General features: G+C 33.9%; 1 protein-coding gene across 2 annotated transcripts in view; it reads right to left on the reverse strand.

Annotated features, from left to right (window-relative positions):
* Nucleotides 1–16,554, reverse strand: part of Ubxn2b (UBX domain protein 2B) — a 36,419-nt gene extending 19,865 nt beyond the window's left edge. The window contains exons 1-6 of one of the 2 annotated variants that reach the window (XR_003302562.2): nucleotides 16,467–16,554; nucleotides 10,407–10,510; nucleotides 5,475–5,619; nucleotides 2,924–3,007; nucleotides 2,036–2,145; nucleotides 1,637–1,725 (exon numbers count right to left, since the gene is read on the reverse strand). Coding sequence is in view for 1 of the 2 variants with exons in the window: in XM_026408502.2 (XP_026264287.1) it covers nucleotides 2,036–2,145; nucleotides 2,924–3,007; nucleotides 5,475–5,619; nucleotides 10,407–10,510; nucleotides 16,467–16,550 (527 nt within the window). In the remaining variant the exon portion in view is untranslated. The remainder of the gene's footprint in view (nucleotides 1–1,636; nucleotides 1,726–2,035; nucleotides 2,146–2,923; nucleotides 3,008–5,474; nucleotides 5,620–10,406; nucleotides 10,511–16,466) is intronic. The other variant, XM_026408502.2, reaches the window with a different exon arrangement.
* Nucleotides 16,555–16,804: the final 250 nt, after the last annotated feature.

Genomic DNA, 16,804 nt, shown 5'->3' on the forward strand with positions numbered 1-16,804 from the left:
ACTAAAAACCAACAGTTTTTAACTTATAAAAATTTCCACGATTAGTCCAAGTTGCTCTTTCTTATCTCACAGTTTCTTAGCTATTCTCAGCAAAGCAATGTTTTGGCTATCACTGTGACAACCAAATTTATAAAATTGTAAGATAGCAGTTGATAGCTAAATTAGCATTAGAAAATTCCTATGAGGACAAATAGTTAATTTAAGTGTCTACTTCTAAGCTCCCTGAAGGAAGTTCTGAAAACTAACACAGGTGTTCCTGAATCACTAGGTGACTGGTGAGCACAGCTGTCATTCAGCATCAGGCGCAGGAGATGTGAGCTACAGGCAAAGGGGGCACTTGTCTTACACAACAAAGACTTGTCTTGGGTTCCACAGATTTACCATGTGCCTGGACAGAGATTCACATGGATGACAACACTGTATTATGTCTCAGCCCCAAATCTACTTCTGTCCTACAAATAAAATCCACTTGTTGAGGTGTTTCATTAATATATTTTGACATTTCCAGGCATATCTACCATACAAACCAAGGGAAGATTGCATTTTGTTTTGTCTAGAACTTGATCAAGTCCTTGAATGCAATGTCACTTGTAGTAATTAAGCTGACGACTTCACATACCTCATTATTCTGTTTATACTTGTCATATTTAGAGAAGTGCTAAACTGCACAGAGGTATACACTAACTAGTATAAATGTCTGTAATTTATGTCTAACTACTCTTATGGTGTGCTCATATTTGGACATTTACAAACTGAAATACAAATTGTGATAAACTCTTTAATTTCTTCAATATATTTTAGATAATATATCCATTTTTAAAATAATGTGTACAAGCAGAATATAAGTATTCTGTAAGTTCTTTTAAGATAATGAAGACAGTATTAAAAATACTATAAAAAAGAGATAACGGGTTTTTATAGTTAAGAACTACTAGCTGATATTCATTTTCTTCAAAGAGACTTTTCTAAAATTTTTCTTGAAATTAATATGTTTTTTTACCATCTTGAAATTAGTATCAATTTCAGCAGTAATACTAGTTTTCACTTAGCAGCTGGACATTTCCCCCACCCAGCTCTTCCCAGTGACTGTAAGTTTTTGAGTCCATAGAATTGACTTGAGTATTTGCTACCATCATATACTGCTACCCACCTTCTCAGTGAGTTCAGTATACTGTTTATTGCATATCTTGCCTTTGTTTGGTATCTGTGCAGAATTTATTTCAAAACTTATGTAATTCATCTTCTCAAATGCCTTTCCGTCTTGGTCACTTCAACTCCAAAGAATTGAGCCACTTCAGCCACTCTTCCTGAACATGTTTCATCACCTGGAAAGGCCCCATCTACAATTTTCTACAGAGTATAATCTACTCTGGTCCCTTACTGCTACTTAAATCTCCTAACTGATAGTCAACCTTACGCATTTAGTTGTAGTTCTACCCTAAGAATAATGATAATAATCCCGTTATCAGCTAGTGAAATCACAATGCAGAAGAGCTTTTATTATGGTAAAATCAATTGATTTCCCATCCTTTAGCAAGAAAGGCCAGTGAGTTACAATGTTCTTTGGATGGGTCAGAGCACTGTATATATATATATATATATGGTTTATTTCCACAAATTATAACTTCAAACTAACCTTTTGAAATCTTCTGCCAGTAGTAATGCCACTTTAAAAGCTTTCTAATATAAGATGCTGAATTTCAGGCATACATGCAAAGAGTCACCCTGTCAACAGTAAGCAGGACAGTGGCTTAGTAGATGGGCAGCTACGTGCTCATTAATACAATGACTTATTACATTAAGATGTTTGTTCTTGGAGTTGAATCCACAGTTTCATCAGATTTAAAATGGGGCTAATATCCAATGCCCCTTCCCCACAAAGAAAAAGAATAAGCATTTCCCCAGTAGTCAGTTATCAAATATATTCCAGTAGCTCATTCTTAAAAACTAGTAATGCACTACTAAATGGTAGTCTGTTTAAAAATAAAAAAGTCCCATTCTAACTAACAAATAGAATACAAATAAAATATCTTACCCTCTCTTAACAGATTCCAAAAATTGAGCATTTGTTGGATCATTGTAAGGTCTCAATTCTCCATCATCTAAACTGAAGCCATTGCTCCACAGTTTAAGCAAAATTTGAACCTTTTGGACACAGAAATAAAAAGTTAAAAAACCCATCTCCATAGTTTTAAGTTTCAAATGTGATCTCTCAAAACATATTACCATTTATTTATTTAAATAGAGAGCCATTTGCACTATTCTTTATTCATAGTTAAAAGACATGAAACACTGTGTGTTTGCTTAGCAGATTTATTTTTAGCTTATCAAATTGACAAAGGTTGCAAATACTAAAGGTCCTGCAGGTGGATCCTAGACTTGAAGTATAATTACTCATGTGACACTGAGAAAACAAAAGCAACAAGACAGCATCCAGCTGCCATCCTGCTACTCCTACACTTCTCTTCCACCTTACCCATACTCTTCTGTATTCCAGAGCTTAAATATTCAAGCCAAGAGGCAAGACTGAACTTCTAGTGACACCCCAAGGAACTATTAATGTTTAAAATAAAATTCTAACTCCAAAATTTCCAAAGGCAACAGAAACAATGAATGACTTTAGGTGTCCTATGTTTACAATCCAGCTCATTGTATTACTATTACAGAATACAATTTAAAATAATTATTATACATGTAAGTTAATTCTGACAGTGAATTACACATGCTTTCAACTAGTTATGAATCTCTATGTCCAGGCATGAATGAGATTTTAAAAAACCTTAAAATTGAGACTGAAAACCACATATTGGTCCTTTTATTAAATGTTAATTAAAAAACAACAAAAGATATTAAGTTTAAATCTTAAAATAAATAGTACTGAAGGCAAACGCCTATACATTTTCATTGTGACTATTGTACCTACATCTTGCAGCTGATTTTCTCCATAGACATATTCAGACCGCTTACAAAAGGAATTACCCAATCTGTATCCTCCACCTGTAAATGACTAAAATACACAGAAAGTGAATTAAAAATTTACCAAGACATATAAAGCTAAGTGTTATTATAACATTTGATATTTTAAAACTAGATAAATTATAATTTACCAAATTGGTTCATACTTCTTAGGAAAATTTTATAGTAGTATAAAATTCTTCTATTATAGAAAAGTGTACTTAAGTAAGAAATTAAGGTCTGTCTCAAAAACATTAGTGTCTAAAACTAAGATATGCATTTATACACTGAAATGTATTTTCAAGTATAAACATGTGAAAACATTTTATGATGTCTTATAAGAGCTTTACAGAACAAAGAAAGGATTTTATAAATAAGTATACACTACCTTGAAAAAAGGCTCCATACTTTATAAGTTTACGTAAGTATAAGAAGTTAGCTATGATTGTATTTTTTGTAGTACTTACCACAAGGTCTTCTATTCCTGAGGTAGAAATAAGTTATGAAGTAAAATAGCATTTCTTTTAATCACCATTTATATCTTGAATGAGTCTTTAATGATTACATTGCTTTTTTTTCTATAAACTAAATCATATCACTTCCATATTTTTCTTCCAGAATTAGAGAACTGATATAAACTAAAATAACCTTAAGGCCTGACTGAAAGAGAATTTCAAGTGGTTGACAAACAATGAAGACTAACATTTAGGTTTCATTTAGAATAGTGGTTTTCAACAATGAATACCAAAATTATCAGAAAAGCCTTTTCAAAACACATGTCTAGGTACAACTCAAATCTATTGAGCCTCAAAGTCATATGGTAGTTTAGAAAAACTCCCCAGATAATTTTGATGGGAGGAATTATAGACTAAGAAATGCTGATTATAAAAATATATGCACAAAGACACTTGAAGTCTTCGAAATACCAATACTATATCAGTTGATATAGTTATAAAAGCTGTTTAAAGCAATGCAATGGAAGGAAGAGAGCCCTTTTCAACAAACAATGCTAATGCAAGTGGACATCCTTATGGGGGAAAACGTATGTATGTATGTATGTATGTATGTATGTATATATATTTAACCAGGGATTGAACCCAGGGGTACTTAACCATTGAGCATGTGCACATCCCCAATCATTTCTATTTTATATCTGAAGACAGGGTCTCTCTAAGTTGCTTTGGGCCTCACTAAGTTGCTAAGCTGACTCTGAACTTGGGATCCTCCTGTGTCAGCCTTCCAAGTCACTGGGATTACAGGCGTGTGCCACCTCGCCCATCTAGAAAACTGTATTTTGATATAAATCTCATGCCTTGTAAAAATTAATTTAAAATGGGCAATAGGTTTAGATATAAAATGTGAAACTATAGAACTTTTCTAGATAATAGGAAAAAATCTTTATACCTAAAGGTAGATGAAAATTAGACATCAAAACCATGATCCATAATAGAAAAAGATAAATTGGATTTTAAAATTTAAAACTTTTGCTTTGCAAAATAACCCATTAAGAGGAAGAAAATACAAATTCCAGTGTCGGGGAAAAAGTATTTGCAAACCATATGTGTGCCCAAGAATCCATATTGATTAAAATATATAAAGACTTCTCAAAACTGAACAGTAACAAAACAATTCAGTTAGAAAATGGGTGTAACAAGGCAAGTTGAAGTGTGCCTGTAGTCCCAGCTACTCAGAAAACAGAATTGCTGGAATCCAAAAGTTTGAGACTAGCCTGGCAATGTAGCAAGAGCCTGTCTTAAAATACAAAAAACAACAAAAGAAAATAGGCAAAAGCCATAAAGAGACATTTCACTGAGAAAGATAACAAAGACAATGGCAAATAAGCACATGAAAAAGAAAATGCAAATTAAACTAGAAACAACTAAAATGTGCCTCAATAGATGAATACTTAAAAAGTGGTATACCCATACCACAGAATGCTACTCAGGAATAAAAGGGGACAAAGTACTGAAATATACAATAATTCTGATGGAACTCAAGGGGATTATGCTGAGTGAAAAAGGATGCACCCCAAAAGTCATATATTATTCAATTTGTATCACATTCTGAATATTATAAAATTTTGGAGATGGGAAATAGATTAGCAGTGGTCAGAGATTAGGGATGATAGGAGAGAAGGTGGTGGGTATAATTATTAAAAGGAACACCACGAAGAACTTTTATTGAATGTGTTTGTGATTGCACAAATCTATACAAGTGATAAAATGATATGGAACCACAGCAAATTCCTGGCTTTGATCTTACACTGTAATCACGCAAAATGGTATCATTGGCGAAAACTAGATGAAAGGTACATGCATAGGACCTTTCTTGTTGCAAATTCCTTTGAACCTATTTCCAAATTAAAAGGTAAAAAAATTATGTAGAAATTTAAGAAACTGCCTCAATTTTCAGTCATTATTAGATTATAATCTCATAAAATGAAATATTTAAAACAAACGGTTATAAAAACAATGCTTGCAAATAATATTAATGAAATCAGACACAGAAATAATACTAACCTTGGATTTGTCCTCACTTGAAGATCGTGTGGCTTCATTCAGAGGGACGGCCCCATGTTCCCGTGCCTCTTTGAAAAGTTCATTCACAATTTTCCCAGTTGATGGTCGAACAATATGTAAACCATCATGTTCACCCGAATAAAACCTTTAAGTGGTATAGTTCATGAATAAAAATGTAGAACAGACATAAGCTACTTTACAAGAAGCTACATATTTAAACCAGGCATTCTTGACTCCTGTGAAGTATTTAATTTTTAAAACGAGATTAAGGAAAAGATCAAATAGGAGACAGTTCCTATACTTTCTTTTATTTTGTTAATTTGTTATTTTTAGATATACATAACAGCAGGGTGTAATTCTGACATATTATGCAAACATGGAGTGCAACCCATTCCAATTAGGATCCCCTTCCTGTGGTTGTACACTATGTGGAGTTACACTGGTTGTGAATTCATATGTGAGCATAGGAAAGTTATGTCCAATTCATTCTACTGTCTTTCCTATTCCCATCCTTCTTCCCTTCCCTTCATTTTCCTTTGTCTAATCCAATGAACTTCTACACTTCACCTCCCCACCCTCCCTTGTTAAGGATTAGCAGCCACAAATCAGAGAGAACATTGGGTCTTTGGTTTTTTGGGACTGGCTTATTTCATTACTTTCTCACTGAGTTTGCAGAGATTCTGATAGCAAGTTCCCCATGTAGCATAGCAAATGATATATTTGCTTCCTCCCTCTGCTCTGTGTGCCTGCTAATCAAATGCACCTCTTTTCAAATCAGGCTCTTTTGATGTAGTGAGGAAAAGCATTATCTACAATCAGAAGCTAGTCTTCCCCACCAAGGAATCCACACTTGGTAGCAACCTAGTCAGTGAAGAGATATCTAGATTTATAAAATGTAAACATCTAATTCTATACAAAAAGGATTTATTCCTCAGAAATTTTTAGATTGAAAAAAGACCTACTCCATTATGATTTCCTGTGTTAAAAAAATAATTTGGATCATGTGCAGTTTTTTCCAGTGTATTTTCTATACACTGACTAATTTCAGTGTATTTTCTATGCAGCACTTATCCCCATCCAACTTTATAAATGCTCCTGGGGAAACACAAAAATTTCCTTTACCCAAGATTACTTCCAAGATTTTTTCAATCAAGGGTATCATTAAGTATAACCAAAGTATCCCCATCAAGACTTATAGTATAAGATGCCAATCAAAGTTCACATATTTAATTACTCATACCTTCCATTCCAGTTCCAAATTCACACTGAACTGACTCACAAAACAATACTATCATGGGGTAGGAGGAGATTATTCCAGCACTGGAGACTAGGAATAGAGGACACCTTCAAGATTTTTTTTTTTTTTTTCAGAATTAGCAAACACAAAACTGAACAGGATAGAGGGAACAGCTGATCAACTCTCAGTTCACTGTTAAGTCAAAGGAAAAAAATCCCACTAGAAACAAGTAGATACTAGCAGAATCCCATTAACTGCTGTGGGAGAGGCAGACTTTCATCCCAACAGTGCTAGGGAGAAGTACTAAGTTTACCCGGAGCAAGAGCCTATGGAAGCCTTCCTCTGTCAAGTGTCAATTCACACAGAAATACTCACAGGAGTAGTTCTAAGAACAAAAGAATCACAACTTCATGAACCTGGCACTTTTTAACAAACTAAAATTAATATGAATCGTGTAAGAGTATACTCTCCTTTGCTAGTCTCTTTAATTCTCAATAATTACCCAAATACTTAAATTATATCACTAGTGCCCATAGTTCCTATGCAACTCATTTTTTGGCTTTCCAGGATGTCCATCATATGGCTATATCCATGACTGGTTTCATAATTTCTTGGGTCCAGTACAAAATAAAAATATAGGTCCCTTATTAAAAAATTATTAAGGCTCTCAAAACCATAAAGCATTAAATGAAGCACAGGGCTCTAAATGTGGGGCCCTGTGTGAGAGAGAGCACAGCTCATACACTCATGAAGAACTTATCCAACATTTTCTTTTTAATATTCAACCTTATTTTTGACTCATATAAATGTTGGTTCCTATCTCTCCTGTTATTCTGATTATATTCTCCTCTATGCCTGGAATTTTGTTCCTTGTCTTCTTTACTTGCCAAGACTCTAATAATCTTTATTATTTATTTACTTTAGGTAGTGGAGATTGAACTCAGGGACATTCAACCACTGAGCCACATCCCCAGGCCTATTTTGTATTTAGAGGCAGGGTCTCGCTGAGTTGCTTAGTGCCTTGCTTTTGCTGAGGCTGGCTTTGAACTCATGATCCAGCTGCTTCATCCTCCCCAATTTGCTGGGATTATAGGAATACACCACCAAACCTAGCTAGAGTCTAATAATCTTTTAAGGTACAATGGTGTACTAGGCACTTTATACAATTTATCTCATTTAATTCTGAAAACAATACCAGAATACAACTTTGTAGAGGACAGTTAAATTTTATGTGTGATATGTAGATTTTTGTGGGTGAATATGTTAAGGTAGGTGTTGGACTGTATTTTGAAGGTTTTTCTGTGGATTATGTACCTTATCTTATAAACTAAAAACAAAAATATTATGTCTAAAATTTCAGACAATGAAAATCTATTAGTTTAAAATGACAAGGAACATATAACCGTCTTGATTTCTAACAGTGTTCAAGGAGGTAGACACAGAAACAATATTTTCTATACTAAATAAACAATAGAAATACAATGACACTGGGCAAATGGTGATACTGAACGTGAAAGCTTATATTTCAGTGTTAGAAAAATATCACTTAGAAAAAAGATTGCCAATAATTTGCTATACACTGTATCTTAGGTGAGTAAAAATAGTGTAATAAGTCTCACCTTTTAAGGGAGTTTATCCTTTTAATACATAAAAATTCTAGAGATAAAATCTGAGGTACAAAATCCTTAAAAACCGCATTATTGGCTGGAGGTGTAGCTCAGTGGCAGAATGCATGCTTACCATAAGGGTTTAATCCCTAGCACCAAAACCAAACCAGAACAAAATACATTATCTAACTATTAACAACAACATTATGTCAGCAAAAAAAAAAAGTAAAACTACTGATATCTTAAGGATTGAAATATCTTAAGGATTATACAAGGATAGCAAGAAAATTAGCAATACTTTTATCTTTTATTATAAAAACTCAAATTTTGGATTTGCTACCCCAAGAGTAAATTAAGTCATTCAAAATATATTCAAACTGGGGAAGCAAAAACCAAATATTTAATAATTAAAACTTAGGCATACAAAAATATATTCAGTACTTTTAAAACTTGGGAGAATGCATAAATTAAGGAAGCAATAAAAAATTATGTTGTTTATACGTATATACGTATATGTAACAAATAAGAATTAAATGATAGGATAGGATATTCAAACCATGCCAAGATACCAACTTGCTGATTACAAAAGAAAAACTGTACCTTACAATGGAGTGATGTGGTGGTCAGCACCTTAAGCAAGTGAACATATTCACCAATAGTGGAAAAACTTGAAATTATATGGTTCCTGATGTAATATAATAAAAAGCAAACAGTATCACTTATCTAGTAGTCTTGACAAAAATGTTTTAACAAGAATCTAATCATGAGAAAACAATGATCTAGAAGGTGGAACATTTTATAAAACATTTGGTCTAGACTCCTAAAAAAGACAACGTAATAAAGTTTAGATTATGTAGGCAAGCTAAAAACAAACAATAAAAAGGAAGGGAGAATGGTCAGGCTTCAAAGATTCAAAATAGGAATAATCAAAATCAGTATATGGTTCTTGGCTGGACCCTAATCACAAGAAAAGGTTGTAAGAAGTATAAGAGTAAAGACAATATCTCATTGCATCACTGTTAATATTTTAAGGTATAATATGTTAGTAAGGTTACAAAGATGTGTGTACTTAGAGGATGCATGCTGAAGAACATAGCGGTAAAGTGCCATGATGCCTACAATTTCCTTTGAAATAGTTGAGTAAAATAAATGAGAGTGCGTGTGCACCACTATAATGTTTTAACACAGTAATGATTGGTGAATACATATGAATTATATACCGCATTCACTCATTGAACTAATCTTTAGATTTTTTGTGGGTTTCAAATTCTTAATATAAAAAGTTGGTAGAGAAGTTACCAATATTGTTTTTATTTTTACTCAGGTCCAGAAAAATATGTCATTTTTATCTCCCCTACAAAAAGAACGTATAGGGACAAATAAAAAAAAGTGTTTTCCAGGTAACTTTTTAACTTTTGATAAAATTACAGACTTTCTGAGAATAAGACATAATAATAAAACTCAAGTTTCTCCACAGGGATAAGATTTCTAGTACTGACAAGGGGTTAATGAAAATATTCATGGCAATAAAGTATAGTTGATTCTTATCTCTTAAATCTCCACAGCTGGTTCTCTTCATAGTGCAGGGATTTTTGGCAATAGCAAATACTATCCAGGAGGTAGTTTATTAGACAAATCATGATACTACAGAAGTAGAGTCAGAAGTTACAGAGTCTTAAACGGACAACAAAAAGCCAGACAGCTTCACCGATGGGCTTTAAGAAACAAATGAACCCTTAAAAACTGATGAAATCACACATTATTTTTGCTTTGGAAGGAAAGGGCCCACAGGTTTCATTGGATCCTCAATGAGTCCTATGACTCAAAAAAAAAAAAAAAAAAAAAGAAAGAAAATTTAAGGAACCATTGTGCCTAAGAAAAACAGTATTCAAGACATTATTTCATATGATGCCTATTTTATCAGGTATTTAAGGTAATTTTCTTTTAGCATTTTGACTATAAAAATTTTAGGAATAGTAATAATATTAATTTTAAGAAATCATAGTTTAAAAAAAACCCCAAGACCATTTAAAATAATTTGGGATTACTAAGTTTAAAAGGGCTATAGTTTTTTAAAACAAAGCTTACCGTTGAGGTGGTGTTCGTGGGCTCTTAAAGATGGTAGGTTTAGGTCTATCAGACTTGGAAGATTTGCATTTCACTTCATCTTCATACAGTTCTGCCAAGGCCAACTGCACAATAACAGACTTGTTATAAAGCATGACACTGGAAATAAACTCTCCTATATTACTTATGAACAGAAATATTAACTTGAAATTGAGTGGGAAAGACTTCTAACGAAAAAATGAAGACGGTTGCTTCAAAAGATAAACCCTTCCAAAATATACTCATTGTGTATTTCATAAAATTATTCAAAATTCTATTTATAAATGCAAAATGAAGTCACAGTAGTTGCTTATTTTCAATTACCAAGTTTCAAAATCCATATTAGGTAAGAATTCACTTAAAAATTCATATCTACATAATTCTCCAATTCTTTTAATATATATATATATATATATATATATATATATATATATTTGAGGCAAAGACTTATTTAGGAAAGTAAGGCATACATATTTAAGGGAGAAAGTGAGCTATCTGGGGAGTGAGAAGCCTTAAGAATTCTTGAAAATGTTTCACATGAATATGGGCTTTTTTATCAGACCTCCTAAAATAAATTGAGGTATTTTCAAATTTCAAGCACATAAAATTTTTTCAAAAATACTGTTTAAAAGTCTACCAGACATCAAATTTCATCAAATTTAGCAAAATGAGTTTCTGAAAATGAAATAAGAAAATGAATTATGTGTGTTTGTGTATGTATATGGTTTATGTACCAGTTAGATAGCAATCTTACCAAATTATACATTATAGATATATATCTGGATATCTTCAAAATGAAATAAACAAACCATATTTGTTCTAGAAAAGGAATTCAAAAACAGTATTTCCAATATTTCAGTATTTTTTTTCACTTTTGACATCTGGACAATAACTCAAAATTTTTCCTTAATGTCCTTTGTGGCTAGGCTATTCAATTACAACTAGCATAACCATAGTCCTTAGGATTTTTTGGTCAAAAACAAACAAGACTGATAAAGTGCTCCTTTTGGAAGCACAGGAAATATGAAAACCATTTCCATGAATTAAATTCTTTCCTCAGTACAAAAAGAAGAGCCAAGGATTAGGGAAGAGTCGACCTGTTGAAGATGGAAGTAGTAGACTTATAAATTATACATAAAAGAAGACAAAAATGAAAGGCTCTACTTTTTCTAATTTTTTTTAATCCCTACCCTACCCCCTCACAAGTACAACTATTTTCATACTTCTAACATGGAATTTTAGATTTCTAATTCAAATTATAAATTGCTTTATAATCTTAAAGAACTGAAGTCAAATCTTAATTTAGGTGCTTACTGTGTAATTGTGGACAAATTACCTAAGCTCTTTTAGCCTTAGTTCTCAAATCTTTAAATGTCTATAAAAAATTCATAAGGTATGTAAAGCACAAAGCAAGTTGGTTCCATTCCTAAAAGATTATTTTAAAAATGTTTTGCATTGACTGTATCAATGATTAGTTTTTCCCAAGATTTCTTCCAGTAGTGTTACCTATGTATCTGCTTATTGTCTTTTATTATCCTACCCTTGAAAAAACAAAGAGGTAGGAAATGGGAAAAACCTATGAACAATGATGTGAATGTAAAGTTTTCAGCAATTTTACCTCCCTAAAATCTCTTCATTCAGAATTATGTTCTTTGGTAGATTTCCTACGTAGCTGATTATATTATTTCAGCTCTAAGAATTACTTTTATATTATTCCTATTCCCCCTGATGCCAAATGTTATCTGTATTTGGGCCTTCTCAAACAACCTATGTGAAAGCTTTTCTAATTTTCTTAACTAAATCTAATTTTCTTTTCTAAATCCTCATAGTATATCATTTTGTCATTATAGGTTAAGTATCTCTTAACTGAAAGGCTTGTAATAGAATGCTTTAGGTTTCAAAGTTCTATATTTTGGAATAATTGCACAGAATCTACTGGTTGAGCATCCCTAGTCCAAAATTCTAAAACCTGAAATGCTCCAAAATCCAAAATTCATGTGTTAAAACCATTAAGGATTTTGGAGCATTTTGGATTTTCTGATTAGAAATGCTCAATCTGTAATTGTGTACTTTTGCTCTTACATTTTAAGTTTCACAAGCTATTTCTAACATAGTACTTATTTGGCACTTAACATCCACATTGAGTTTTGAAAGACTAACACATGAATCAGAGATACAGATTTATATATTTTTTTAATTAAGATTTTGCTATATTTCTTTTCCTTGTTTTCTGCTTTAAGAAGATTTGAATAAATGCTGCCAATAAGATAATATTTTCCTTCTGAAAAATAAATGAATAAATAAAATAATGCCTTTGCCTTCATAGAATGTGAAACATATTAACAAAATAAGAATACTGGGAAAATGATAACCACAGTAAGGAGTCTACCTGGCTGAAAGGTTTAGTTACTTACGACATATCATTAACTTAGAGGTAAATAAATGATATTTAGAGGAAGTTGATACCATGTTGTATCATATAACATAAATTCATTAGTAAATATTTTAAAAGTGTAATTTATATATTTGATATAGCAGATGACACCACAAAAACAAAATATTATTTTATATTGATCAAAATTAATTGAAGTACTGTCAATATCAACATACTAACAATAAAATCTCAAAATTTAAGAAAAGGTTTCTATAATACAGAGAGTCATGCTGGCACTCCAAACGTTTTAGACTTTGGACCATTTTGGGGTTTAGATTTTTAGGTTAGGGATACTCAACTGGTAAAATCTATGCATTTCAAAATCTGAAAAAAATCCCAAATCTGAAAAATTTCTGCTCCCAAGATTTTAGGCTATGGGAATACTTAAGCTGTACTGATAATCTTTCCTTTAGAATTTGATATGTGAAGAACTTTAAAAACTGAAGCAAAACAAATTAAAAAATGGAAAAACAAAACTGAAGCAAAGTAACTAAAGACAATCAAGTATGCAGCAAGAGGTTAGCAATACTTATACTCTCAGCCTTATGGTGAAAACTGCTACAGAATGTAATAAGGGTTTATTATCCAGAATAGCTACACCAATATCACTTGGGAATTTGTGAGAAATACATATACTCTAGTCTCACTCTATTTCTAATGAATTAAAGCTGGGGCAAGGCCCAACCTGCTTTAACAAGTCTTCCTGGTGATACAAACTAAAGTTGAGAACCAATATTACAGAATAATGATATATAACATGATTAGGATACTGGCGACAATTTTAACACAGTATTAGACATTCTTAATCTTTCCTCACTTACAGTATTATCAAGACCATCCAATTAATTCAAATCCAATTCCTTAATATTGGTTATCCCTAATCCACCCTCTACCCCAAATTCCAACCTCAGTATGGAAGCAAAGGATTAAGAACAGAAAATTTTTCCTTTGACATTATTCTGGAGGAAAACTGCAACAGAAACAAACAATATCTTAATGAAATGTAAAGCTAAACCCTGTGTGTGGATGAACTGAAGGGTCCCAAAACAAACAAAGATCTTGCAAACATTCAGAAATACTACTAAGCAGCAGAGATGTTTTTAGACTTACTCTTGTCACTAACAGTACTAGCCCAAACTTTCCCACAGAACATAATTATGAAGCCAGAATTAGACAGGCAGTCAGTGTAGATAGGTAAATCAAGTCAGGTTGGATCTAGGAGGCCAATTTTGAGTGAGTCTGGGAAGTTGGAGACTGTCCCCTGAGGGATCTTATCAAGAACTTGCCCCTGCTCCAACCTGTTGCCAAGGTAACCAGTCCCAGGAATTTCCCCTTCCTATATAGGGGAGCTATAAAGAGGGAAGTAAGAAGAATCTACTGAAAACTGCACTTAACTGGGTAGCCACTTAAACAGGTCTAGATTAAACAAGATAATCCATAAGTAATCAATGTCCATGAAACCAGTTGGGAAGAACATTATCCAATTATTTTAACCTTTGTTAATATACTTTATTTCTTGATATAATCATCATTTACGTTATTTTAAAATTTCTTACAAGTCTTTTTATATTCTAATTGGATTCTAAGGGAAACATTATCAATAAATACAGTATTTGATATACCAAATCACATTCATAAATTAATTACATTCCTACTGACCAACCTACCATAAAGCAGATAGGAGATGAAAAAAGAATCTTCCAATTTAGGGGGGGAATGAAGATATTCTCGAAATTAACATCTATCAGAACATCCCAAATCATTAATAATCCACTGGATTAAGTATGCAAGCAATCTGCCAAATAGCAAGTGCTCAATTAAATTAGAAAAGGGTCTGAGGTTATTTTAACTTTAATGGTACTAAACAGTGACTACATAGTAAAAGGGCTGAGCCCAAGGATAATATAGGGATTTGTGGAGTTCCTCCATAGGCATTACTTAATCCCCATACCCCCACCATCACTATCACACCTTCCATTTACAAATGATGACAATGAGGCTGACAGAAGTTAAGACATTTCTCCTAAATTCACACAACTGTGAAGTAGCACGACTAAAATGCAAACCAAAGTTGATCTAGCCACTAATTCATTTTCTCAACACCCCACACTGCCCTTAGTTCTATATTAGAAAAGATGAGGTAAATAGAAGCTGTCTGTTCCTTGCTTTTATTTACTACTGAAAAAACTACAGGCACTGGAACTATCATTGAGTTCATCTAACATTAAAATGATCTTTTCATTCTCCAAATTCTCTACCTTATGAACTACTTCTTTCAGTCCTCAATGATACATCATTAAATGTTATCCTATTTCTCCAAAAAAGTATGAAGGTTTCCAAAAGGTAGAAATGCCTTTTATACTTCTGTACTGTTTAAAAAGGGATATTCCTCAGACCAACTTGATTTAGTAGAATTTACTTATTAGTAAAATAAAGCCAAGCAAAACAACTTATGAAGGGGAGATTCCCAAAACCAAAGCAGGTTAGGAAAACTCCAAGCAACAATGTGATCCTATAACATTTATAGAAAAATGGAAGGGAGGCACAGAAAACTTAATTAGCTACTGCTTGGTCAATCAACCATTAACAGCTTAACTACTTAAGTGGGTACAGGGCCACATGTAACCAATCAAAGCTGAGTTATAGTTAAGTTCTGTATGTTTTGGTCTGTTGGGCCCAATCTAGATGCCCTCCTTAAATTGGCAGCCTCCTACAATTTCATTTAATAACTTTCCACAGTATTCCAGCACAGACTATGGGTTAGATGTCCTATTTATCTCTGCATTTCCCAAAGCTTAGCAGTAAGTTACATGGCAGGTGGTCAGTATGTTTGTTCAAAGAAGTAGAATCAAAATGTGGCTATAAATACAACGTTATGTCAACGGTTGTGGATTCAATAGCATTTATTTTTAATGATAGCTCCTTAGAATTATTTGTTGAGTTTTATCAATGATTTTATAAGAGGGCAGAAAAAAGACAAGCATTAGCCAAGTGGTGCTAGACTCTGATAAACAATAAGATTTGGTGCACTGGTATTTAGCCAACCAAGTCAGTATCCTATAACAATACAAAATTTTTATTTCCTTCCCCCATTTCTAAGTGCACTGTTTTAGAGACCACTCTTCACAATCACCTTATACACGTCTGTAGGATGAATTGCTTTAGTTCACCCTCCCCCCTTCCAAAAAAGGTACTTGATGGAAAGGAACCACTTTTACATTTAAGTCATAAAGTTAGAAAGGGCAACCAAGACAAGAAAAAGCCAGCACCCATTATTACTTTCTAAGTGTCTGCGGATTTATTACCATCCATACTAATTCCTTCTCCCAAGTCTCAGGAAGGAAGCTCGCCCGTTGCCGCAAAATGCCATTGCAAACTAAAGGGGGACGAGGTGCGCCCGGGAGAGACTTGGGCACCTGTTTCCAAATCCACCACGGTGCAATGCACTTCCCTGGAGTAACCCCCAAGCAGGAGTCTCAATTCCATCCCTAGAGAGAGTCGGGAAAGGGCTCAGCCGGTCTAAAGCGGCCTCTGACTCACGCCCGCTCGCGCTGTCACCGGCCCGGCCCCGCCCGCGGCAGCACCCTTGGCTTCAGCAACTCGCGCACCTGTAAGTCCCGCGCGCTCGGGGGCCCTGGCTTAGAAGACCTCCGCTCCTGCTCCTCCGGCTCTGGAACACCACCCTCCGCCATTTTCCGCCGGCTCCCGGCGCCCGCCGCGGACGCGCTTCCTGTGACTTCCGGGGTAGTTGCTTAGCAACTGCGAGAAGGGGCGGAGCCGCGCCGTGAACTCCGGGGGACCGGGCGGAACGCCACGGAGCGCGCTTGCTACGTAGTTCCCGAGCGCTTGCGTCTGGCCCGCACTTTCTCGCCTGTCAGTCTACTTTCCTTAATATTTTTCGGCTTCAGTCTGGAGTTCACGCTGCTAAACGCTTGAAGGCGCTGTA

The sequence above is a fragment of the Urocitellus parryii genome, chromosome 7, assembly GCF_045843805.1.
Source record: "Urocitellus parryii isolate mUroPar1 chromosome 7, mUroPar1.hap1, whole genome shotgun sequence".
Taxonomy (NCBI): Eukaryota; Metazoa; Chordata; class Mammalia; order Rodentia; family Sciuridae; genus Urocitellus; species Urocitellus parryii.